The sequence below is a fragment of the Canis lupus genome, chromosome 28 (assembly GCF_003254725.2).
Source record: "Canis lupus dingo isolate Sandy chromosome 28, ASM325472v2, whole genome shotgun sequence".
NCBI classification, from domain to species: domain Eukaryota; kingdom Metazoa; phylum Chordata; class Mammalia; order Carnivora; family Canidae; genus Canis; species Canis lupus.
In genome coordinates, this window is record NC_064270.1 from 8,413,884 (window position 1) to 8,440,678 (window position 26,795).

At 40.1% G+C, this 26,795-nt stretch overlaps 1 protein-coding gene across 6 annotated transcripts in view; it reads left to right on the forward strand.

Moving 5' to 3' along the window:
• The window catches only part of PLCE1 (phospholipase C epsilon 1), a 321,105-nt gene that overhangs the window by 164,939 nt on the left and 129,371 nt on the right, over positions 1-26,795 (forward strand). For all 6 annotated transcript variants that reach the window (XM_035708087.2, XM_035708091.2, XM_035708088.2 and 3 more), the window contains exon 4: positions 20,397-20,713. In XM_035708087.2, coding sequence (XP_035563980.2) covers positions 20,397-20,713 — 317 coding nt within the window. The remainder of the gene's footprint in view (positions 1-20,396; positions 20,714-26,795) is intronic.

Below are 26,795 nucleotides of genomic sequence, written 5' to 3' on the forward strand. Positions count from 1 at the left end.
CTGAGAGCAAGATGAAAATCTGGACCTCAAGCATTAGAGAGCCGTCATTGACTGTCAGAAGGTTGAATATTAGGAAGGTCAGGCCAACAGCAGCATGTTGGAGTCAAGAGCCTGGAGGCAGAGTCACACTCTGTAGGAAGGAGAGAGACAAACACAAGCCTAAATGATTATTCCCAGATTAGGAATGGCACACCCAGAATAAAGAGCCAGAAGCTGATGCTAGCCCTTGTAGTTTCATTGGCACAGTGCAGTGGTTACAGGAAAAAGACTAGTCTTGAAAATTTAGCATCATCACAGAGAAAGATGAAATGTAATAAAAATTACAGTTGGTTCAGAATGGAGGCATTTTTTACTACAACACAGCACCGCTGTGAAAATCTCCAGGCTCGTGCCAATGGAGAGAGGCTGCTAACCTTTTCCTGGAGTCAGGGCATCTGAGTGCTCTTGGTGTATTGGCCCAGCCCATCTGGCTGGGAGCAGGGCCTCCTCTGGCTTCCATAAAGCATAGATCTTGCCCAAATGTGGAAAACCTTTAGGGACATGAAAACCATTAGGGATCCGTAGCCCTGATTTGAACCAAGCAGAATAAACAAACCCCTGCCCAAATTGGAACTTGCTGGATGCCTTTCAGAGTTATCCAAGGAGAGAGGCTGGAAGCCTCAAGGGTCTTCAAGTGGGGTTAGGTCTTGTTTCAGCTGCTCTGCTCCAGTCTGATGAGACTTAAGTCTTTGTCCTTTTCTGGAGCATTTTAACACCTCACATGCACATCCACAAATGGATTGTATTCTGAACCTATCACATAGACAGTATTTTTTTTTTCCTTGCTAGCGGGATTTTAAAGCCCAAGTTAGATCTTCTGGAAGTGTGTTATATATCCAGGAACTCGGTTGGAAAAGGTCCAGAGAGCATTCACATTTTCCATAGACAGGGTCTTGCTAAGTTCCCAACCTCGATTTCTATTTTCAATATCCTTTGTCACTCTTTCCAGCCGCATAAGTTTAGTTAGTTTTCTATATGCATAGCATCATATAACTTTACATCTAACTCCCCAGAACTGTGAAGTGGCTTATTTTCTTTTTTTGATCCCGATGATTTTTTAAAAACTGGGGAGGCAGATTCAGAGAGAATTACAAATGTTCATTAGTTCACTAAGTAGTCGCCTCAGTGCCTGCTGGGGGCAGTTTGGGGACAGACAAGGGGGAGGGGGTTGAAGAAGAGCAAACAGTTCCCCTAATACCCTGTTATTCGTGATCCACTAAACATGGAGGTGGACAAAGGGTGAGGAAACCAAGCACAGAGATAAAGAACCAAGCCCTCCATGGTCACAAATTCAGAGGCCAGAGAAGCATGATTTGAACTACTCTCAAGCTAGACCAGAGCTGTCTCCAGTCTGCCTGTAGGAAATACACTGTAATATAGCACAATATAGGAAACATTTCTTGAGCTCTGGCTGTGGCTTTGTTCTAGTTGGGGATAAAAACAGTGAAAAAAGGGCAGTGTTTTTAATCCCCGGGAGTTAGTGATTTCGTTGTGGTTACATTGTAGCATGATACATATGAGGCTAAGGTTGGTGTGTCCTTTGGTGACAGACAGACCTAAACCCACATACAAGCTGTGTGACCCAGGGCAGATTACTTACCTTCTCTGTTCCTAAATTTCATCATCATCTTGCTCGTAAAATGGGGACAATGCAGATAATTGCCTCAGAGAATTAGACTGGTATACCATAAATGAATCTAATGACTATAAGGTGATTAGCACACTCTCAAAAATAAAAAACAGAGCTAACAAGATGGAGATGGGACAAAGAAGACATTCCCGAAACACCGAGAACAAGGGCTTAGCTGTAGAATGGTCCCCTGACAGGGACCAGCAAAGAAGGAGGGGTCAGGTTTGGCAGGAGCAGAGCAAGGGAACATGGAGGGGACTGTGAGAAATGGAGCGCCCTGGTCTGGAGGCTTGTCTGGAGCAGGAGGCTCAGGGAGGGGGCAGACAGGGCTCTGGATGACAGTCCTTCCTAACTCTTGCTTTCAGAGCTCATTTCTCCCATCCATACCTACTCCTCCCCATGATTTCAAGCCACATCAGCCACAGACAGCACCTCCACCTGCCCAGAAGGTCTTTTTAATCTTCCTAGCTTGCACAGTGGAATGATACACAGATAAATCCGTTCCTCTCCTTCTCTAGCTCAGGCATGAGAAAGTTGGAATTTTTAATGCAAATGCTTCCTTTCAAAAGGAAAAGAGAGAAAGGATGGAAGGAAGGGAGGAGGAAAGAGATGGATGAAAAGAAAGGAAGGAAAATGGAACCAGAAGGGGTAAGGGAAGGTTATATCAAAATAGCAAAGTTCAGCAAAGCACAGACTTACTAGCTTATTTATCAAAAGTGGGTCCCAGATCAACCTTGACGATGGATTCCACTTGTAGGACTTCCTGTTCTTCTTCCTATCCTTGCTTCTTCCCTGAATGTCTGGACTTGGAGAGATTACACTAGCTATCTGAGGAAGATCTGCAGACTTGGCTGCCATGTCCCTCCCAGAACCTCTGACCTCTTCACAGAGGACCCTAGGTCTTGGATCTCTTTGATCTTAGGCTGTGTCACACTCCTTTGTGCTTATCAATCTCTCCATGTATTTATTTGGTGATGGTTACTGAGCTCTCCTCTCTGTGGGCACTCTGCCAGGGGCTGGAGACAGCAAAATAAGGTGTAGGAGGCCCAACACCAGTGCCAATGACTCTGAACACAGCACTGAGAAAGAACCTCCCTGCAGGGTGCCTGCTTCTCCCTCTGCATATGCCTCTGCCTCTCTCTCTCTCTCTCTGTGTCTCCCATGAAAAAATAAAATCTTAAAAAAAAAAAAAGTTACTAGTATTAATCTTTTCTACTACTCAGTACAAATTAATGGAAAGCCATGTATTTATGAAGTGATCAATGTATAATAAAATAACTTCGATTTAGGCTTCTTTGTTGAAAATGGATTTTTGAAGTGTAGTTTCAGAGTGCCACTCTGGGGGACCTCAAATTTGATTATTCAGTCTCTCCAAGCCTTAGTTTTCTGTATCTGCAAAGTAGAAATAATAGGCTTGTCCTATAAATCAAAGGATTGCAGAGGCATCTGATTTGTTGACTGTAAACAATTATACAAATGTAAACTGCCTTTGCTACTACTATTAATAATTGTGGTGATAAACAATGGCTGTAGTTGTGGCCATGGGTGAGGTTTGTAAAGCCAGCCAGCTCAACCTCTCTATGTCTGGATGCTTCTGTGTTGACACGTAATGAAACTCCTTCAGACAGAGCTGAGCTTCTCAAACTGTAATGTGCATCTGGGTCCCCTGGGAAACTTACTGAAATCTTGGATTCACTAGGTCTGGGATGGGATGAGATCCTCAATGTTTATGAGGTTCCCTACAGTGCAGTTGTTGCTGGGCAAGGCCCTCCCTCATATTGAGTCTCAAGACTCAAGGTTCTCCCTGAAAGCCTCCTCAAGGGAACCTCTCTGTGTCTCATGGCTTCTTTGTCTCCCACCTTTGCTTGAGGAGAGCTAACTCACCTTTTGAAGGCCAGGAGCTTCCCTGCCAGGTCTATATCTGGTCCTGGAGCAAGATAGCCATCTGCTACACAGAGCAAAAACCCCATCCTCCTGCAGCACTCTTTGCTTGCTGCCACATCTGGGAGGCAGAGTATTTTTTTTTTTATGTTCTCCTGAATTTTCATTACACAGTACCTTGACGTCTGATCCTCAGCTCAGAAGAGGTGTCCATTCACCCACTCTGCTTGAATCTGTCTTTGAACCCTGGGACACTGATCTGAGCAAATCACAGAAAACTGACTGCAGAGTCTGCATTATTTTTTTTTAAGATTTTTATTTATTTGACATAGAGAGATTGAGAGAGAGAGCACAAGTAGGAGGAGTAGCAGAGCAAGAGGGAGAAACAGACTTCGTGCTGGGCAGAGCCCAATGTGGGGCTCGATCCCAGGACCCTGAGATCATGACCTAAGCTGAAGGCAGACACTTAACCAACTGAGGCACCTAGGCACCCCAGTATCTGCATTATTTTAAGAAATAGAATTCTAGGTAAAAACATGAGTTCAGGGACACCTGGGTGGCTCAACGGTTTAGAGTCTGCCTTCGGCCCAGGGCATGATCCTGGAGTCCTGGGATCAAGTCCCACATCAGGCTCCCTGCATGGAGCCTGCTTCTCCCTCTGCCTGTGTCTCTGCCTTTCTCTGTGTCTCTCATGAATAAATAAATTTTAAAAATCTTTTAAAAATAAACAAACAAACAAACATGAGTTCAAGTCCTAGCTATGCCACCTATTAATCCTGCAACTTTAATCTTTTCTCCCCTACCTTCCATCCTCAGTCCCTTGGTCTCATTTGGTTTCAAGATCAACTTAAAAAGACCTCAAATAATCACCCTTGATAAAAATGTTGGGAGTTCTCTTTGATGCCCACGATTAGTGGCCAGTGACTCTAAGACTCACTTAGAGGCCAGAGGGAAATCACTCAGTCTGTGATTGTTCCTTCAAAGACAACAGAAGTGGCCAGTTGGGTCCCTTTAGGTGAAGAAATTACAGAGTAATTAGATATGACCCACCAGCTGTCAGAATATAATCTCCTTGTATTATTTATATTTATATCTGTAACTGTAGACAAAAAGGAAGTCACCCTGAAAGAAATAACAGACCAGTGAGTAATTGGGCCTTTAACAGAATGAAGGAGCCACATGCCTTATGTGTATTTTAGACCTATTTCCCCCTTTGCCAACTCTCATATGCCTCTAAATAAGTGAATATCAACACACTCCCAGTGTATATGATAATCTGCTCACAGTTTACATGGAAACATGCAGGGCTTCTATTAATGGCCTAGCCACTGTGCTGAGTGTTTTTGTGTACATCTTATGAAATTCTAGAAACAACCTGGTGAGGTGGGATCTTGATCCCCATTTTAAAGATGAGAAAACTGAGACTTAAGGCTATAAACTGGTGCCCCTTTAAATTATACTTAAGAAATTGGGAAGGGGAAGGATCACAAGTGGCTTTACACTCTGTTGTCCTGAGCCATTCCCTTCTGGCCCCAAGTTTGCCTACCCCAGTCCGCAAACCCAAGCCTCTATGCTTGGGCTAACTGGGTGCCCCTGTTTTAGAAGACATTTAGGAACCTCATGGTAATCCCACCCCTTCCCACCTCAGAGGTGTGTCAAAGTATTCATTCCATGTATGATATTTAACTTGTGAGGAGATTAGGAAAATTTATTTTCCCCATCTTTTCTTATCTTTGATGATGTTTTTACTCCTTCTTAGCTAGGAGTTCACAGGAAGATGAGCAGATGGCCTGGTTTGCTCCGAAATATTAATCACAGGGTTAAGCAATTCAAGGGTGGGGAGCATGGATTTGAACTTGGTTCCATACTACTTCAGAGACCTGGCACCTGAGCATTTTCCTGTGTTGCATCTGAAGCCCATGGTTCTTCCTTATTACCCCATGCTTCTGGTAAGAGGCACACGAATGAAGGTGCCGTGCCCAAAGCCCTTATGTCTACAGCCCTGGTTTGTAGGATGAGAGCTGGCCGTAGTCCAACAGCAAGTCATAGATACCTGATGCTGGTCGGCCTGGACTGTCTGTGTCCATCGGTAGGCACCAGCACCTCTTTTGTCTCTGCTGCTCAGACTCATGGGAGAGAGGTCAACAGCTGTTCTAGTTCCTATGACTGTTTAATACCAAGTCAGAAAGTAACTAACCTTAGGAAGGGAGTGTGAAGTTTCTCTCGGATATGTATAAACCTGTGTGTTTTCTTTACACATTTTATTGGGCTGGCTTCCACCTTTCTCCCACCTCCCACTGCCATCGTGAACATCACCTCACAGGACCAAATGGCCTTTCTAACCCCTGACATGTTGGCCTAGGAAGAATTTTATAAGGATTCTTCTTGGTGTCTTACAGCTAAGGACAATCAGGAGGCTGTTGCAGACATCCACGTGGTAGCTGAGAGAAAGCAATGAAAATAGGAAAAAAGAAAAAAAAAGAAAATAGGATGGAAGGGACCTGTTCTTGGGACAACTGGTGGTTGAATGGATTTGAACTCTTCCCAGGATGTTAAAGAATAACAGACACCTCCAAGATTTTGGACCCAGAAAGATGAAAGTGGTACCATAAAAAGAAAGTGAGAAGTATATCCATATTGGATATCTTGCTTTGAGATGTTGGAATGTTCAAGGAGATGCTCCCAAAGCACCAGCATTGAATCTGAGTGAGAGGTCAGAACTAGAATTGTACATTTGCAGGTCATCTGCTTGGCCGTGATAGTGACAGCTTGAGGTGAGCTTTTCTGGAGGAGAGAGAAAAAGACATTTGCAGGTCATCTGCTTGGCTGTGATAGTGACAGCTTGACGTGAGCTTTTCTGGAAGAGAGAGAAAAAGACAAGCAGAGAACTGAGACATGTACATTCAGACTGAGGGGCTGCAAGAAGGGGCAGAAACCACTACCATAGCTGGAGAGTTAAGAGGAAAGCCAATAGAGTGTAATGCCCTGAGCCAGAACTCAGGAAAGTCCATGGTGTTGGGCTTAGAGTTGTAGATTATGAAACTCGTGCTACATGACAACTCTCTGTTGATGTTAATGCACCAAATCATAATATTCTCAAATCTATTGTTAGCTACAGTGGCATAGATAGCTATTTTTTCCTGTTAAGGTGAGTTTGATTTTGTCAATAAATAGCTTCTATTTATATAAAACATAGTCAAACGTAGTCAAAAAGCCAATAACTGCCTAATTAAATACAAAACAGTTCCTGTATAGCCTCACCCACTACTGAATTGAATTCCCATAGGAAGTACTTAATGAGTACTTAAGAAATAGTACTTGGTCAATAAGTGAGACACTGTGAATCCTATGACCTTCCAGGTTTTGGTGCCATTTCAGTTGAAAAAGGGAAATAAAATAAATAAATAAATAAAATAAAATAAATTAAAATTTTAAAAATTTAAAAGAAAAGAAAAAAGGAAATAGACAGTTTGAATATGTACATAAATTAACCTCAGGTACCCAAAGTAAAAAAAAAAAACAAAAAACAAAACAAAAACGGTAAAGAGGATGGACTTTGGAGTCAAATGGGTCTGAGCCATAATCCTGGCCTCACTACATACTACCTGTGAATAATTAGGCATGTTACTTAACCTCTCTGAGTTTCCTCGGCTATAAATGGAATACTAATCTTACATAGGCCACAGAGGTGCTGACAGGGCTAATGGTGATAATTAAAATGTTAGCAAGTAATACTATTAGTACCATTATTATTGCCTTCTAAGGGAAAAAAAATTTCCAGGCCCATATGTGTTTTTCTTATTAAGTGATTTTGACGTACCTAAAGTCTGGCCCAAGTCATTTCTGCAGTAATATGTACTAAATTAGAAATTACATGCACCAGTTTTAAGTCATAGAGCTGTTTTAATTGATACTCATATCGTCAAGGGTTAAAAATTCACATTGTGATTATAATAACAATAATATAGAGTGCATGTCCAACATGAATTTTAAAAATATATATTTCCTTTAAAACAAATACAATTTTTAAAAATATCAGAGTGTTTGTGATGTGAAGTCATTGTTACAGTCACGTCCCAGTTTGTCATCTGTTCTTGTCCAATGTCAGGTCCAATTTAGGGCTAGAATTGCAGATAGACAATAAATATCTGGTGGTCTTGTACAAGGTTCTTCTCAGATATTCTTAAACATGTAATGTAAAACTGAGTGGACATTTTAAAGATATGAAAACCAAAGTAATACACTATTAATGCCTTAATGGATAACAACCACATGGTCATCTCAATAGGTGCAGAAAAAACATTTGACAAAATCTAGCCCCCTTTTATGAAAAAAAACCAACAAAATAGGAATAGAAGGGAACATCCCCAACCTGACAAAGTGCATCTATGAAAAATTCACAGTTAACATAATGCATAATGGGAGAAGCCGGAAAGCTTTCCACCTAAAATCAGGAACCAGACAAAGATATCTATTCTCACCACTTCTATTCAACATCATACTGGAGATTCTAGCCAGGGCAGTTAGGCAAGGAAAATAAATACAAGGGCATCCAGATTGGAAAGGAAGCAGTTAGACTATCTCTATTATCAGATAACATGACCTTATATATAGAAAATCCTAAGGAATCCACTGAAACACCATTAGAACTAATAAATTAGTTCAGCAAGGTTGTAGGATATAAGCTCAGTTGTAATTCTGTACACTAGGCATGAAAAATTGAAAAGTGAAGTTAAGAAAACAATTCCATTTACAATAGTATCAAAAACAAAATATTAGGGACAAATTTAACAAAGGAATTCTAAGACTTGTACACTAAAAACTACAAAACATTGTTGAGAGAAATTGTATAAGACATAAACAAATGGAAAGACATTCTATGTTCATGGAGTAGAAGATTAATATTGTTCAGATAACAGTACTCCCCAAAGCAGTCTACTGATTCAGTGTCATCCCTGTCAAAATTCCAGCTGCATTTTTTGCAGAAATTAACAAGCTGATTCTAACATTCATATGGACTTTCAAGGATAACCAGAAGAGCCAAAATAAGTTTTTAAAGGAAGAATTAAGTTGAAGGACTCATACTTCTGATTTCTAAACTTATTGCAAATATATGGTAATCAATTACATGTGGTACTGGCATAATGACAGACATATAGATCAATGGAATAGAATAGAGAGCCTAGAAATAAACCTTAGCATATCTGGTCGAGTTATTTTTAAGAAGGGTGCCAAGATCATTCAATAGGGAAAAGAACAGTCTTTACAAATAGTGCTAAGAAAACTGAATTATCTACATGTAAAAAAAATGAAGTTGGACACTTATTTTCCACTATGTACAGAAATTAACTCAAAATGGATCAAAAACCTAAATGTAAGACCTAAAATTATGAAACACAGCAGGGGAAAAGCTTCATGACACTGGATTTGGCAATGATTTCTTGGACGTGATACTGAAGACACAAGCAACAAAAGAAGAAAATAGATAAATTGGATTACATCAAAATGAAAAGCTTTTGTGCATCAAAGAACACTATCAGTGGAGTAAAAAGTCAACCCACAGAATGAGTTAAAATATTTGAAAACTACATATATAAGAAATTAGTATCCAGAATATATATAAAACTCAACAACAGGGCACCTGGAGGGCTCAGTCAGATAAGCATCTGCCTTTGGCTTAGGTCATGATCTAGGGTCCTGGGATGGAGTCCTGCACTAGGTGCCCTGCTCGGCAGGGAACCTACTTATTCTTCTTCTCCCTGTTCGTGTGCTGTCTCTGTCATTATCTCTGTCTCTCTCAAATAAATAAATAAAATCTTTTTTAAAAAGATTTCATTAAAAAATTCAACAGCAAAAAGACAATCCAATTCAAAAATGAAGAAAGGACTTAAATAGGTATTTCTCAAAAGAAGATACGTACATGACCCATAAGCACATGGAAAGATGCTCAATCATTAGTCATTAGGGAAATGCAAATCAGGGCCATAAGATACCACTTCATAGCCAGTAGGATGGCTATAATTTTTAAAAAAGAAAGAAAAGAAAACAAATGTTCATCTGGAGGTGGAGAAATTGGAGCCCTATTCACTAATGATGGGAATGTAAATTGGTACAACCAGTGTAGAAAACAATTGGAGCAGTCTTCAAAATAATGCTAAAGTTACCATAGGACTTAATAATTCCACTCCTGGGTATCTACCCATGAGAAATAAAGAAATATTCACATAAAAGTTTTTGCACAAATGTTCATAATCGCATTATTCGTGGTAGCCAAAAAGTGGACACAACCTGATTGTCCATCAACAAATGAATTAGATAAACAAAATTTGTTATATACATAAAATGGATTATTATTCCGCCATATAAAAATAAATGAAAATCCTAAGGAATCCACTGAAACACTATTAGAACTAATAAATTAGTTCAGCAAGGTTGTAGGGTATAAGCTCAGTTGTATTTCTGTACACTAGGCATGAAAAATTGGAAAGTGAAGTTAAGAAAACAATTCCATTTACAATAGTATCAAAAGCAGAATACTTAACAAATTTGACTAGGGTGATAGTTGTATAATTCTATGAATATGCTAAAAAACATTGAATTGTACACTTTCAAAAATGAATTTTATGGTATGTGGATTATATCTTAATTTAAAAAGAAAGAATGGACATAAATAGCTCAGCAGTATTTTGGCATGAAAAGATTTAATTCTGAGACTGCTCTGACATCTAGATGGAGTTTGCTGATAATGAGAGTTAGAAGGGATACGAATGTTCACTTTACAGAGGGAGGAGCTACAGAGTTCGGAACAGCAGGGGTTTGATAGAGGGGCTTTTTTAAAATTAGGTAATCTGTTAGTACAATGTATGGCAAGATGATACAGACATTTCTTATTATATGAACAAATGAGGTATCATTAGGGATCTTAAAAAAAATTTTTTTTTATTATGGTAGGCACCACACCAAAGGGTACAAGTTGCAGGTTATAAAAATAAAGCAAAAGTTTCCATAGCTTGAAATGATTTGATACATGACAGTCTCTTCCTCGGCTTCTAAGATGAAAGGCCCCAGAATTCCTTCTTATTCTTTCAAATGATGACTTGATGATAAAAATGACTAACTACTGAGAACTGAATACATATTAAACTTCTTACATGCATTTTCTCATTTTAATTTCCCCATCATCACTGTGACATTAGTTGTTGAAAACTTAATCAAGATCACACAGCATGTCAGTGCCAGAGCTGGGCTGCAACCCCATACCTGTGTGATCTCAAGACCTCACTCATAACCACTGGACTATGCCATCACCTTCCTCTGGAGGAGAAATCCCCCCAAGAGTTTATAGTTCCTGAGATTCTAGCCACACGAATTTGGGAGGCAGCAGTGTAGAGAGAAAATACTGTGAATTGGGAGTCCAGGGCCTGATTCTAGTCCAGCTTTGTCCTCATCAGCTCTGTGACCTTGAGTAAGGAACTTGACCTCTCAGAGGCATATTCCCTGATTTGTGAATTGTGGAAAATTCATCTCAACTATCCCTGTAGTTCCTTCCAGCTTGAGCATCTGGGCTGAGTCCAGAATCTGGCTGAGTCCACTCAGAAAAATGTGAAATTCATTTGTAACAGAGACACTAAAGAACATAATCATCAAGTCAGTGTAAGGTGGTAATTTGGGGAGCCTGGTCTTTGGTGTCAGTCTGATGTGATACTGGTTCCATCGTAATCTCAGCAAATTCCTTAACCTCTGCCCCTGTCTGCTAAAATGGGGATAATGATAGCATAGCGTGCTGTGCCATCTGCACAGAGAGGTTGTGAGCACTGAGTAAGATTTCTGTAAGTTCTAGTACATACTACATACTACATACTATGTAGGTATTATCTATTTCTTAATAACATAGTAAGTAGTCACTATTATGTTATTAGTAATTGATTTATGATTATTATTATTGATGGTTATAATTATAACATAGAGACACAAAATCCCTTAAGGAAAATTAGTGTATGTTTCAATAGCCCAGCCACATTAGACTCTGAAGGTCAGGTGGCCTGCATGGTCTCAGTTCTAGAATCATCCTTGCCTACTAGTGATACGGAAGAGCTCGATTCTTGTCTCATGGAGTCGAAGAATGAATCTCCAGGACACAGGAGGAGTGAGTAAAGTGAGAAGTTTATTGAGCCAAGATACAGAGAAAACTCTCAAGTGAGGGTGGTCCCTACAGGGTTGCCACTAAGGGCTTGTAGTGGCAGTCTTTTATTGAGAAAAAATTATAAACATAACATTGACTACTAGAGAGTCATTAAAAATACTAGAAAGCTCATTTTAGAATTGGATAAATGAATACTGGAAAGTAAAGTTTTTTAAAATGTTAGAAAAAAGTATGTTTCCTCTGCTCTCTAATTTGGTAAATACTGTGTGTATTTGTAGAAAAAACCCAAACACATGAAATGTTGCAAGAGAAATATTAACAGATTATCTCTAGGTATGGGATTATTGATTATTTTAATTTTCCTCTTTATGCTTCTCTACATTTTTTATACTTTCACAGTGAGCTCATAGTTTTTGGAAATCTGAGTGCAGAAATTATTTTTTATTAATAAGAAGTGTCAGATTTTTTTTTCTTCTCTGAGTCTTTTCAGTCTGTTGTTTTATCAGAATGTGGCTTAATTTTCAATCTAGGCATATTGGGTTTTTTGTCTCTCTTTTTTTTTTAAGTACCAACTTAGAAATAATATGGTACATTGATTTTGTGAACTCATCTTTTTCATTGTAGTATTGAGGACAAGCCAGACACATTTGTTGCAAGATTGATTAGTTACTCTGAAAACCAATAACAGATAATGAGAGAGAATCACCAATTACCTAACCTTTCTCTGAACCCATTTACTTCCCTGTTAAAAAGCAATTTCTTTTTAAAAAAGCAATTTTTAATTCTGCCTGAGATTAGTGTCTAAACCACCTCTAAGTCTTTTATAAAAAAAAAATCAACATCCTTCCTCTCCTGTCTTATTTTATAATTGGAATTGTACCCCTCAAAGTCCATTAAATGTGCAGTTGATAAATCTAATGCTTAGCTTAAAAAAATAAACAGGCTGTCTACAAAATTAATCTAATCCAAAAAATGGGTAGATATGATAGAAATTTTTCCACTTTCTTCCCTAATTTTAATTTGAAGAAACTTTTCAAAAACAATATTGTGATATTTATTAGGAAAAAATCTAAACAGCACAGATGTTAAACCAGCTTTTATCCATGAGAAGATTGAAATTTTGTTCTCTGGAAGAATTTTTCAGATATCATTTTGATACATTTTTCTAAACACTGTCATATGTACAGTAGAAAAAAAGTTAAAACAAAATGTGCAATCTATAAACACTATTAGTGTGGTGTGTACTGGACAGATACGCAAATACATACCTACATTTGTAAAATTATTTTTCCTCCAACAGCATCATATTTTGTTGTTCCCAATGTGGTGGAGTTTTTTTACCTAAATTTATCATGAAAAAAATGTCAGTGTCCGTACATATAAGTTTACCTCACTTTGTATTTTTGCAAGAATTTCTGTTGGATAAAATCCTAGAAGTGGAATTGCTAAAACAAGAGGTGCACTATGTAAATTTTGGTTTGCCCTTCCCAGGAAGCTTATGCCCATTTTACCAACACTCACAGAGAATGAAAGTAAAAAGTCATGTTTCAGAAGCAGGTTCTCCCAAAGCTTTACCTCGGTTCAAAAACAAACACATCAACAAATGCTAAATTACCATCAAAATATAACACAAGTACTATGCTCAATTTTTCACTGAAGTCAGATTCCTGTAAGGTATAATCCTGCCATGAAACAATAAAAATTGAACTGAGTAAATTGAAGATTTTAGTGGCTTTATTAAGCAACTGATTTGTAAATCAGACAGCACCCCATCTAGCAAGTAGAATTGTATTAAAGGGAAGGTTTTAATAGGGAGATGAGTGAGGCAAGAGGTTATTTGTAAAAGAAAAGATGGATTGTTTCAGGCCAGATCGTCTTCCCTTGGGGAAAATGGTAGGGGGTCTTATTAGGATTGGATTACCTCATCTTTGGGGGGGAAGAGACTCAGCAAGAAATCAAGGGACTCCATCTTCCCTGCAAAAGATCCCTCAAATGAGGATAACAAAGGGCCAACCTTTGGAATCAGAGCTGAATTTTCATTCCATCTCTGTCTCAATTGCAGAGTGTCTTTAGACAAATTTCTGAACATCTCTGACTCCTGTTTTGCCATCTATAGAATAAGGATAATCACAGTTGCCTTAAAACAGTGTTCTTTGTAGGAATGAAATGGGTTTCTTGGTGCAAAGAGCTAATAAATGAGGAGGAAGAGGTAGGTGAGTAGCTGTTGTTCAGAAGCTAGAAAAGGATTAGGGTATTAGCCAAGGGTATCCTGGATAATAAAGTTTTTAAAACTTTTGCAAAAACCCCTAATGAAATTGCTAACATGGTATAGTTAATACATACCATGTAACACTACACCTTCTTCCCCCACCCCCCCATTTCTGTCCTCCCCACCTTGCATTATATTGTTTATCTGTCTCCTTTCTTAGAATGTTGTGTATGAACAGTGATCTTTTCATGTCCACTAAATCCCAACATCAGTGTAGCCTGAAACAAAGTCCAACACATAATAGGCACTCAATAAATGAATCGATGAGTGAATGAATGAATGAATGAATGATGCATGGAGTTTCTACATAAGCCTTTCTTAAACCAATTCAGATGTACTGGCAGCTAATGAGGCTGGCCTTGGGATACAGATCACACCCAAGGTAACTCAGGCTTGGCTTGGGGTGATGGAGAGTACTGGGCCAAGAGCCAGAATCTTCAGATTTCCGCTCAGCCTTTGCCAGTTTCAGGGCTGACCACTCACAAACTGTATTCTTGGGCAAATCACATAGCAACTTAACTCAAGCTTTGTAAAAAACAACATTAGCAATGCTTGCCTGTCCAGACATCCTCATGTTATGCAAGAAATTATGTGACATTCCTTGGTAAACTCTAGGTTTTCTTGGGCGGCACAGGAAGAAAGACCAAATGCTTTTAGTTTTGATTGGGACCAAAAAGCAAAAAGAGAAATAAATGGGAAGTGGCAGGTTATGCTGGGCTTGAGCCCAAGCCCAAGGCGCTTCCGTGGGCTTGGACCCAAACTTGCATTTCTGAGCAAGTGCTAACCCTGAGGGAGGGGCTGGGTTTCTTGAGGAAGAAGTTCCCCAGTGGCTGTACACCAGGTCATTGGGTGGGCAGTTATCAAGGAAAAGTGCTCATCAAGTTGAGAGGCTTTTCTGGATATATCTGGACTGCACAATATGTGGACAACCCCTGGAAATAGCAGCTTATCATCAAAATTGGGGGCTTTCTGATTACCAGAAAGGAAGCCAGGAATGAAGGCCTCTGGGAATGGCAGGGGTAGATACCACTCAAAGGAAGCCCTAGGAGGCTGGATCCAACTGGAGACCCTAAAGTCTAGGGTGATGTATTTTTACGTAGATGTTTTGATCCTCCCACTACCCACATGGTTTTGTCATGAGCCACACCTGTTCTCTAGTGCCTTCTGGAAAATACAGCTTCATTCCTCATTTTCTACAGTGATCCTCTGTCTCTTCTAAGATACACTGCAGCCTGTAAGGAATAACCTGCGGTTTTCTAAATAAGCCAATGTGCCTCTCACCCACTGACCTTTTACACAGAGTTCCAACAACAGGGCAGTCTAAACTTCCTTGGATACTAAGTAACCTCACAAACACCATAAGCCCTATTCCCCCACTGACAATCACTGAGTGTGATGATAAAAGTCCTGAAGGGACTGGAATTTCCATGTAAATGATATATAGACAGCTGAGGACAGGTTGAGGACAGCTACTGTCTGCTGTGATAGTACAGTCCCCTTGTGGGAATTATTAAAGGCTCTGAGAAGTCCTGCAGTTAAAATTGGGAGGGGAGGAACCAGAGTCTTGTTTAAATTTGTTTAACCCAGTAGATCTCTAAATTATTAACCAAGGAACCATGTTCTGCAGAAATTTAGTATAATACTCTTTGGGAAATACTGTTTTAAAGCATGGAAATGTCCTTTTGAAGTTATAAGAAGGAAAGGAAAGAGCACCTTTAAGTGTGGTTATGGTGGTGGACATGATGGTTTTACCCTTCAGGGTCAAATCCTTTACCTTTGGAGTTTGAAGAGTTTATTTTATCAGATCATTCCAAGCACAAGAAGTTGATTTATACTATCACTCCAGTTGCCTCTAAAAACCAGAATGTCAGTGTGGCATTCTGTTGTTCCATGAGGCCATATGCTGAGTGATCAGGAACATAAGTCCTAAAGTCCAATAGACCCTGATTCAAACCCCAGCTCCCAGCTTACTTCCATGTGACTTCTTGTGAGCCTCATATAATAATACTCTATACCTCTTGAATTAATCCTTATAAAATACTTAGTTCAGGAAGCTAATATTTGAGCAGAGAATCAGAACTTACATATACTGTGTCTCATGGTAAATACTTCCAGGGTGTGACCTTGCCTAGAGATATAGCCCTCTTCTACTGTAGAATAGCTGTTTAACTGAAGAACATAGAGTTGGGAGCAAACATTGACTGTGATTGAGGTGGGTAATTGTATCACCATAAATTTTCTACTAACTTTTTCACAAGAGAAGAACTGCAGCTTCTAACGGGGTTTTATGAATTTTGTTCCACGACTAATGAGGAAATGCCAGGGGGTCATATTGCTACTAGGTCTCTTATCCATCGTAGAGTTGTCCATCCTGCAGAAAGGAGGGTGTGACAGTGATGTAGAGCTGGGGCCGTGCAGCATGAGAAGGGGAAGAAGGAGATTATGAGGAGCATTAAGCAAGAACGATAGAAAATGGACGTTTTTAAAGTGTGGAACTTGGGGATCCCTGAGTGGCTCAGCAGTTTAGCGCCTGCCTTTGGCCCAGGGTGTGATCCTGGAGTCCCGGGATCGAGTCCCATGAGTCCCATGTCAGGCTCCCTGCATGAAGCCTGCTTCTCTCTCTGTCTCTCTCTCTCTCTCTCTCTCTCTCTCTCTCTCTCTCTCTCTCTTTTTCTCTGTGTGTCTGTCATGAATAAATAAATACAATCTTTAAAAAAAAAAAAAAGTGTGGAACTTATGGGACAGAAAATTATGCCCCAAGATTTTTGGGATGTTCATTATAGTGCATGATATAAAACCCCTGAGTACCTCTGCTTTAAGGAAACCCACGGGAAAGGTCTACATTATGTTTCAAGGTTTCTAACATCAGATTTGTGTTTCCTTTGAGTGCCCTGTCATGCTTATCCTGAGACACATGGGGCTGTGGTATTTATTAAGGTTACAATGACCAGATTTCTTTTTACTTCTTTCATTCGATTTTTGAAGGTCTCCTTTATTGCTGCTTCTCACCAGTCATTAGACTCTTTATTCATTGTAACAGCATGTGAGTCTTATTTCAAGATATATTGCAGTTTATAATATATTATCTTATGTTATTTATATATTTTATTAAATTATCTCTTCTCTTACATATTAGATAAGCAATTTCACAAGATTTAGAACTTACTTTCATTTCCATCAGAGAGTGCTGTATTTTGAAATAATGTTTCTGAGTTGGTTATTTCTGGGAAGACTTCCCATATAGGGCTAATTCCACTATACATAAATTATCAGTATCCAGAAGCTACAGTCTGCCTGTCATCAAACCACATTCTGAGTCAATTTTCAGGAAATCCAGTACTTTCTAACCTATTCAGAAAGTTAAAGAGTAAGGCCACATAGATTTAAGCCATGTAGATTTGAGCCATGTAGATGTAGATTTGAGCACTTGCCATATTTTAATTATTTTCAAATAAAAGCTTAGAGAGAACCAATATGACTTGGTAGTCCTTGCTTTCCACTGTTTGATCCAAAAAAATGGATAAAATGGTTACAATAAATCATTGTGCTCTTTACTCACTTGTTCACCTTTTAGAATCAAAGAGAAACAATAATTTGGATACTACAGTTTTTATACAGAAGACAAAACAGGAAGCTCTGACTGGAATATATTTAAAATAGGATCAGGTTTGTATCAGTGGAGAGAAGTATTATTCAAACTTTACAGTTTGCTTCTTATAATTTTTGTTAGATTGTCACTGAGAGCATTTCTGAAAAAGGGGAACAACTCAATTAAACAGCAAATATCACCAAGAAATTTTCTTGAACTATACTTCAGAGGTGATGGGTGGGCTCCATGGGAGAGGATAGGGTGAGGGAAGAATGTCAGAGCTCAGACTATCAACAGAGATGCCCTGTCAACAGGGTGGTCTAAGAGCTAAGAGCTCCCAGGTTCTGTTTTTCTCTCCCACATTGTTACTGGTTTCTTAATTTGGGCAGATTGGATGGCCTAGTTTTTGGATCAGAAGATATGGTCACCATACTTCTAGAGGAATGTAGACTACCCTCCACAGAGGGAACACAGTAAAAGGAAGGCTAAAGAAGATTTGGAGTTTAAGAGAGAAGGGAAGTTTCATGGGCTTGTTTTTAAGGGTAAGGGTAACCAAACACTTGGGTAGGCAAAGAAAAGTCCACGGAGAGAAGGACTGATGGGTAGATAACCATTGAGGCAAGTTGAATAGGCTTAATCACAAACCTAGGTGGGCATTGGAGAGGAGACACACACCTTTCTCAGAGCAGGAGGAGAAAATGAAAAACATAGAGGCATCTAAACTAATGGAAGGAGTCCCTGACACCTGGCAGTTATCATAGTGTAGTAAACATGTGGTAAGCATTAAACACGGTAGCTACATTTGTGGTGAGCACAGCATCATGTTTAAACTTGCCAAATCACTGTCGTATGCCTGAAACTAACATGATGTTGTATGTCAACTACACTCAAATAAAGACAATTTTAAAAAAAGAAATGATTAAACAAATGTAAGGAAAACAAAGATAGGTTTGGGAGTGTGAAAAGAATAGAAAGGCTACACCGCCAAAATAAAGAAGACAGTGAGTTATTGAGGAAAATAAACAAATAAATTCATGTAAGCCTGAAGCTGCCCTGAGGGCCAGCTGAAGTGAGATAACACAAATTAGCAAGGATCCCATCATTGAGTAGCAGCAATGTCAGTGTCATCTTACAGCAGCCCAGAAGTCAAGGACGAATGGTTGAGTTTAGGACTGAAGATTGGAAAGTACATGTTGTAGAAGTTCAGGGAGACTTGGGAGGGCATCCTGGCTGCTGTGGGTGCCATGTTAAAATGCTGACCATGCATCCAAACCAAGACCAAGGGAATGGAAGTCTACCAAGGACAGAGAAGGTTTAGGAGAAGGGTCGAAGGGAAAAGGCAGTCAAATTCAAGGCCAAGAACTTCAGAGTTCAGTATTACAGAGACGGAGCATTTGGAGTGACGATTCCAAGGTTGTCTGCAGTAGAGATTTAAAAAAGAGTCAAGGATGCTGAGATCTGAACGTCGATGAAGTCTTCCTTATGAACTGTGCTGTTGTTCAGTGTCCAAGACAGGTGACAGTCGGCAGTGAGGAATGCCACACCATCAAAAGGGTTTTATTCTGCAAAAGGGTCTGAGAATGTTTTAAGAAATTAAGAATGTAAGAAAGATTCTGGGGAAGTAGAATGTGGTCACCTCATGAAGCACTATGAAGGGGGGCTGGCCAAAGAGGGACTGCTGGGAAGGAAAAGGTGGGAACTGGACAAGGAATGGAAGCAGCTTGGCCCTCAGGGCAGCATCTCCTGAAGGGCTCCAAGCAGCGCTAGTCCCACAGAGTGGCCCAGTAGGTGTGCTATAAAGTGGGCTCTGGGGAACACTGGATTAAGTAACGTAAATGGATTTCTTTACTGCAAGACCCCTTCGAGCCTTAAACAATGTACCTATGTGCCTTGTGTGTTTCCAGAAGGAGGATTTATGACATACGTGACATTTCCCCAGTTTAGCCACAAAACTGATCATACTTTGGAAAATTTTGTTGTAGGGCTCATCAGAGATTTTCAAAGCTTTTTGAACAGATGGATAGATGGTTAAGCAGATGAATGAATGGATGGCTTGTGGGTAGGAAATGAGACAGATCAGGGAAGTGGTCAAAATAATGTGAATCTATGCCAAGCAAATAATTTGGAGCCTATGAATGCATTTGGTACTTCTGTCTAGTGCACTTGCTGTGCTCTCTCCCTCACAGCCTCCCTACTGCCATTTCCTACTGGAGTAGGAAATAAGATTTATTTGTTTAGACACATCTCCTTATTACCTGTTCCTCCCTTACTTTCATAGGTGGTTCTGTCCCTGCAAACCCCAAATGGTTCTCAGCAGAATCAGTCTTTGAGGGTGGAATGTCAGCAGGTAGATCATGAAGTTTTGGACCTTGTGTACATTGGGTTCCAGGGATCTCCTGATGTTTACACACTATGTGCACATGTGTCCACATACATCCTCCACCCACAGCCTTCTTTCCTCTTCCATCTCAGTTGCTGTACCCACACCCACCTTCATTTCTCTTCACTCTGATGCTTAGCATTGGAGGATGAGGAAACAAATGGTACATTTGACTTCTCTACTGCTCTGCAAAGTGTCATAGTGAACTGGTTAGAGCATGGTGTGTGAGATCAATTCTCCTTCTGAAAATGGGGAACTGAGCCTTTCCCCACCCCCCAGGGGGCAGGAGCATACAGGCAGGACAGTTATCTGAAGGGTCTCCAAAACAAGAAGGGTAGTAGAGAACTATTCACCAAGCAAAAACTTGGTTAAGAAACCTGTAAGATTTGAAATGGTTCTCAAGTAAATATCTGTTGTGGGGATATCAACCTTGGTGTCACCACAACTTTTGTTGCTTTATTTTAGAACGCCAGCCAGGCACCTCCATGGCCAATTCCAGTGCCCTCCCTTCAAGTTCCGCTGGAATCAGCAAGGAGCTGATTGACCTGCAGCCTCTCATTCAGTTCCCAGAGGAAGTCGCCAGCATCCTGATGGAGCAGGAACAGAACATTTACCGAAGGGTCTTACCAGTTGACTATCTTTACTTCTTGACCCGGGACTTGAGCACTCCAGAATGCCAGACACCCCTGCCCTGCCTCAAAGCATCCATCTCAGCTTCAATTCTTAGCTCCCAGAACGGAGAGCACAATGCCCTGGAAGATCTTGTGATGAGATTTAATGAGGTAAGAAGCCACTTGGAGATGTACTTGTAATCGAAACTCTAGTAAGTGATTTTTTAAATACGTTTCTCCTTTTAGGTTTGTGTGTTATCGGTGTCTCATCCACTGGTTGTTCTTGCCACTTTCATGATGGCTGCTTTCTTCCCAAGCAATGAGATAGACAACACATTGTTGTCACTTCACTCCAAACTGCACTAGGCCTAACCTTTCCTATCCTCACCTCTGTCCATGGGCCTTCTCCCTTTGGACCACCAGTCCCTGCTCTCTTCTCCCCTCCCCCTGTCAAAATATTCTCCCTGGAGTCATTTTCCAGTATTCTTCCAACTTGTTCCTACAGGTGCTTTTAAAACCAAATGTCTCAATTTTGAGTTCTGACAATGTGATCCCTGGCCATGGGATCTGTTTAACCTACCCCCTCTTCCACTGTCAGGGCTCCTCAGCAGAAATTTAAAAACCAGTGCACCTGGGCCAGAAGCATGGGGAGGAACGTGGGTTTGAGGGGCAATCAATTGCCCCATTCCTGTTCCCTGTATCCCATCAAGATCCTCAATCCCAGAAAGTTCCTCCAAGACCTTACCAGAAGCCAATGCTGGAGAGGAGAGCTGTGACCAGAGTCTGGGAAGGCACTTGAGAGGAAGGCACTATAAGAGGTCTAGGGGCTGGAGGAAAAGAGCCAATGGTTAGCATGGTGTGCCCCTGGAACAAGGATGAGGGACAGGAAAGAAAGGCAGGTCTCCATCCAGTACTGGGGTCAGGGGGTACTGCGTTCTTGCACTCAAAGAACACTTTCCACAGTATAACCCCACACCAAGAGTTTTCTGTTCTACATTTTATTTCTTAATTTAAGCCTATTTCTTAGGCTTAACACAAGATTTCCATCTGTGTTTGTTGGTTGGTTTAACTCCTCAAATATAATAGTTTCCAAGTTTCAATTCATCTAGTAAACTACAAGAATGCTGAGGTTGCTCCTGTTCTGTGTTCTGAATATCTCAGATGGATGGAGGGTCAATCCAGTTTGTTACTTAGACCCTTTCCAACTATGGCAGCTCACCCTGCAGCCTCCATAGCCTGCCGATCATGAGCACAATGGTGGTAGTAAATGTCAGTGACCTTGATAAGGCCCAATGGATCCAAAAAGTTTTAGAGGCTGAGCCCAAGCAGTTCTGTGTCCAGACATGCCCCAAACACCATTCCTCAAAGGAAGATCTGTTATCCATAGGAATCGCTGATACCATCTAGCATTGTCATGCTCATCATTTTACATGTACCATTTATTTGTTCTTCATAACCCTGGAAGACAGATACTCTCATTAAGCCCATCTTACCAATAAAGACACTAGGGCACGAGAAGATGAAGTCATTTGCCCAAAGTTACATAGATGATAGGTAGCAATAGTGATATTCAGACCTACATAGTCAGAACCCAGAGCCTGGGCTGCAAACTACTATACTTCTACCACTATCAGGCTCATGTGAAACGCTGGCATCTCATCCCACTCCAAACTGAGCAAGACAGATTCTCTGGGAGTCCACTTGAGAGCCTGTGAACCACACTACCCTTACATTGCTTTTTAAAATAAATCTGATTTTCTTGATTTTCCCTACTAATAAAAGCAGGATGGAAAATGGAAGTTCCAGAACATTGAGTGTTTTGTGGATTTTACCATATATTGTGTATTGCTTTAAACTTCCAGATCTACTCACTCTCACAGCCTTAGGACCTTACCCTTGTCCATTGTTGTGGTGATTTTAAATTCTACCTGAAATTTGCCTTGCTTGAACTTTTAAAATCTAATTTTAAATTAATTTTGCGGAAAGAAAATTTCAGTTTCTTCTATTCACTCCCATAACCTCAGGAATCAAAGATGAAGCAGTGATTTCACTAATTCAGAGTTAGTGATGATACAAAAGCACAGCTGAGTTGAGGTATGCTTTGGACTATCGCTGAAAATAGTTTAGCTAAGCAGCTTCAGAACATAAACAAGACTTCTGGGAAAACACTTAAACTACTTAAGAGAACAGTCTGTTTTCAAGTATTCTCAAGCATCTATTTTCATACAAATTATGGATACTGATTAAAAATCAGTTTTTTATAGTCACAGGCAGATCCAAGACGACCTCTAGTAGGTAACTCTGAGCTAGCTAAATACTAATTGCTTTATATACCTTAGTGCAGAAAGGCTGCATTACGTTAAAAGAGAATTCTTAAGATTTTTGTTTATTTAGAAGAGTCTTGCCTTCAAAGTAGTGTGGCTTTACTTTCTATAAAGAAAAGAGAAGAAAGGAATTAGCATTTATTTACTAAGTCTTCTGGACTGGCCATTTTCACATTTTTAAATCCTATTTAATCCTCATGATAGTTGTGTAAGGCTGTTACCATTATCCCTGATTCCCAGACAAAGGAAGTGAAACCTTAGTAACAAAACAGATAATGATAGTATTGGATTATAGTTCATAGAATAAGTATTCTTGAGTCCCATACTGATAAAAATAAATGAATAAATTCATCAGGGGGAGGGGAGGGGAAACTCTTAGTTATAAAAGAATCAAATTTAAATGTAGAGGTATGAAAGAAATAGGAAATCGCTTTTAGGACCACCAGCAATAAATTGTTACATACAAGAACCACTGATGAATGCTAATATTATTGGGCAAAAATATGATGAGAAACAAGATATGTGATTCAGAGCCACAAGGGGCACCTGGCTGACTCAGTTGGTAGAGCAATTAATTGTTGATCTCTGGGTCATGAGTTCAAGCCTCACATTGGATGTAGAGATTACTTAAGGAAACAAAAAAATAAATAAAAAGCCAAAGTATCTCTCCATAAAATATTTATTAATTACAAAAGGAAAAATAGAACAGTGGAAAAACCCAGTTGGCACCACCTTCAGTAAGTGCTCATGATTAACACAACCAGTAATAAGACATATTGACATGTTAACTCTTGCTGTGGCGCACTAAGAAGACCGTGACATCATCTCTATGATGTTCTTGACACAAAGAGAAAAGAAAAAGGCATAACCTAAATCTAATCATGGGGGAAAAAACCATCCAACAACCCCAGGTTGAGGGATATTCTACTCTTCAAGAGTATCAAGGTCATGAAAGGTACAGACTGAGAAAAACTACCAAAGACTAGAGGAGACAAAGAGACATGACAACAAAATGCAGTGGGGGATCCTACTGGATACAGGGCTAGAAAAAAAAGACATTAATGGGGCAACTGGTGAAATTCTCATAAGGCATATGGTTTATTTTGTATTAGAGGATCAATGTTAATTTCCTTGTCTTGACAATGGTACTATGGCTATGAAAGAGGCTAACATTAGGAGAAGCTGGGTGAACTGTATACAGGAACTCTACTATTTTTGCAACTTTTCTGTAAGTCTAAAATTACTTCAAAATAAAATGTAAAAAAAAAAAAAAAATAACGGGATCCCTGGGTGGCGCAGCGGTTTGGCGCCTGCCTTTGGCCCAGGGTGCGATCCTGGAGACCCGGGATCGAATCCCACGTCAGGCTCCCAGTGCACGGAGCCTGCTTCTCCCTCTGCCTATGTCTCTGCCTCTCTCTCTCTCTCTCTCTCTCTCTCTCTCTCTCTGTGACTATCATAAATAAAAAATAAAATAAAAAATAAAAAAAAAAATACCAGTGCATCTCAGAGAGGTTAAGTCACTTGGTCAAAGTCACACAGTGGCCAAGTGAATGTCAGAATCCAGATATCTGTCTTCACAGTCTACTCTCTTCTAACACACTTCCTTGCCTCTCCTCTCTGCTTGTTAAATTACCCAAGTTTGTAGTAAAACCAGAATTGCTGATTGAGAATTTAATCAATCTTGAATCTCCTTTCTCTTTTCTCTCTTCCCACTTCCTTTCTAAGTCTCCTGTACATTCTATTCTTTTTCTTTTTTTCTTTATTTTTAAAGATTTTTATTTATTCACGAGAGACAGAGAGAGAGAGAGAGGCAGAGACACAGGCAGAGGGAGAAGCAGGCTCCACGCAGGGAGCCCGATGCAGGACTCGATTCCGGGTCTCCAGGATCATGCCCCAAGCTGAAGGCAGCGCTAAACCACTGAGCCACTGGGGCTGCCTGTCTATTCTTTTTCTATTCCTCTTTCTGTTTCTATTTTTATCTAATCTCCTTTATCATTCATTCATTCATTCATTCATCATTTAAGACTTATTTATTGAGTACCTCCTATGCTATAACCTTCTCTTTTTTTTCACTGTGTCAAACATATTCGTTTAAGAAATTATCAGTATATGATAAAAAATCTACAACATTATAAGACCATACTTTGGTTCTGTCAAAATCGGATACACAAAATAAATGCACTTTCCTCAGTGGAAGGAAGATATATATATTGCTTGGAATGCTGGAGAATCTCAAAGACAAGATAGAGAATATTAGCTCCATGGCAGGAGTGCTAGTTGCTTAGGGGAGAGGTAAATGCATTTATTTATGCATTCAATTATTCAGTTAACATATTTTCAGCACTTCTCAGAAACAGGGCACCATGGTGGATAAGCACTGAGGAAAATGAGTAACAGTCTGCGGCTGCCAGAAGCTACCAGTCTTAAATTGTAGTCAGGCACAAATCACTACCAAAAAAGGCAGAAAGTCCGTGCAGTGTGAGTGGCACAGATGTGGGAGCTGAGGTGTCTAGGTGGGTGATCAGAGCCCTCTCTGCTCGGCTTTGGAGGTTGGGGCTGGACCTTGAGGTATGGCTGGGATAGAGGGGGGACATCACAGGAAAGGGAGAATATTCCAGACTAAGAAGACAGCCAGTTGATATTATGAGCAAGACTTATTGTGTAGGGAGGAAGCTTGCTCCTGATCATCAATAGAATATTATTCTGACCCAGAAGTTTCCCAGATTCTAACAACTCTTTACCCAATGACTTAACTGTAATGTGGGGAAAGGAAAGAAAACCCCTGATGCCTTTTGGGCAATGTTGCATAACATTTGTTCTTAGGAAAATATGGTTAAAATGCAATTCAAAGTACAATCATAAAAATAACTGAAGAAAATGGCTTACATTAAGGAGGGCCAGGAGATAAATCATTCAAAATCAGTTTAGATTCTGGGTTGGAAAGCAGTGTTTCTCTCCGTTCCCCATTCTGCACAACATCAGGACTGGTGCACATCAGAGTAACCTCTTCAAAACAGTCAACTCTTTATCCTTGCAACTAAATGGAAGATGCTGGGGGTCAGCCCTGAAGCCAGTGGTAGTCGGATAGCAGAGGTGGGGCTGGGGGGTGTATTTGGATAAACTCAGTCCTACTTTGCTTGATTTGGAAGGCAGGTCTTCCTGAACCCTTTTGATCTGGACGTCTCTCTTCATTCATACTCTTGATCTAATAAGTCTCCGAGAAACACCAGCGTTCTTTCTTTTTTCAGGTTGAGCAACCTTACATCCTGACCACCCACAAAGTCTCTTACTTTGACAGTCTCCAATCATCCTGGGGGGTTTTCCCCCTACTCTCTTCCAGTATCCAGCCTCTGCCTTTAGTGCAGATTCCTTTTGATCCTACAGGTTTTTTTGTTTTTCATTTCTTTTAGAATAAATTCCAGAGCCATTTATCTTTTCTAGAGGAGACAGAGAGGTGTGCTTTTGTAGATAACTTCCCTGAAGTGATTGCATACTTTAGCACATGAACTAAGACATAACTAGAAGCTATTAAAGATTGAAAATCATCCTTACTTCCTTTGTTCTCATGCCTTTCTTCCCCCACCACCCCTGGGGATGGTGGTGGAACATGGCAGGTGGGTGGTGTTGTGGGATTGAATTTCTGAGTCACTGGTTCTCAAATCTTATGCCTCTTTAATATCTTTAATATGGCCTCTGCTTCTTGTCTTATTTCTTGTGCACCCATTGATGGCCTTGGAAGTTGGAACTCGCCGTGGGCTGCCTCTACAGCTGGGCCTCAGGACCTACCAAAAAAGTGAATTTTTGGCTCTATAACCACCACTGCCCACACCATTGCCAGATGATCTTTTGTGTAATAGATAGTTGATTTCTCTGACTGGAGACTGGTTTTCAGCTCAAAAGGCAATTAGCAGGTTCACTTTTCCCTGTGG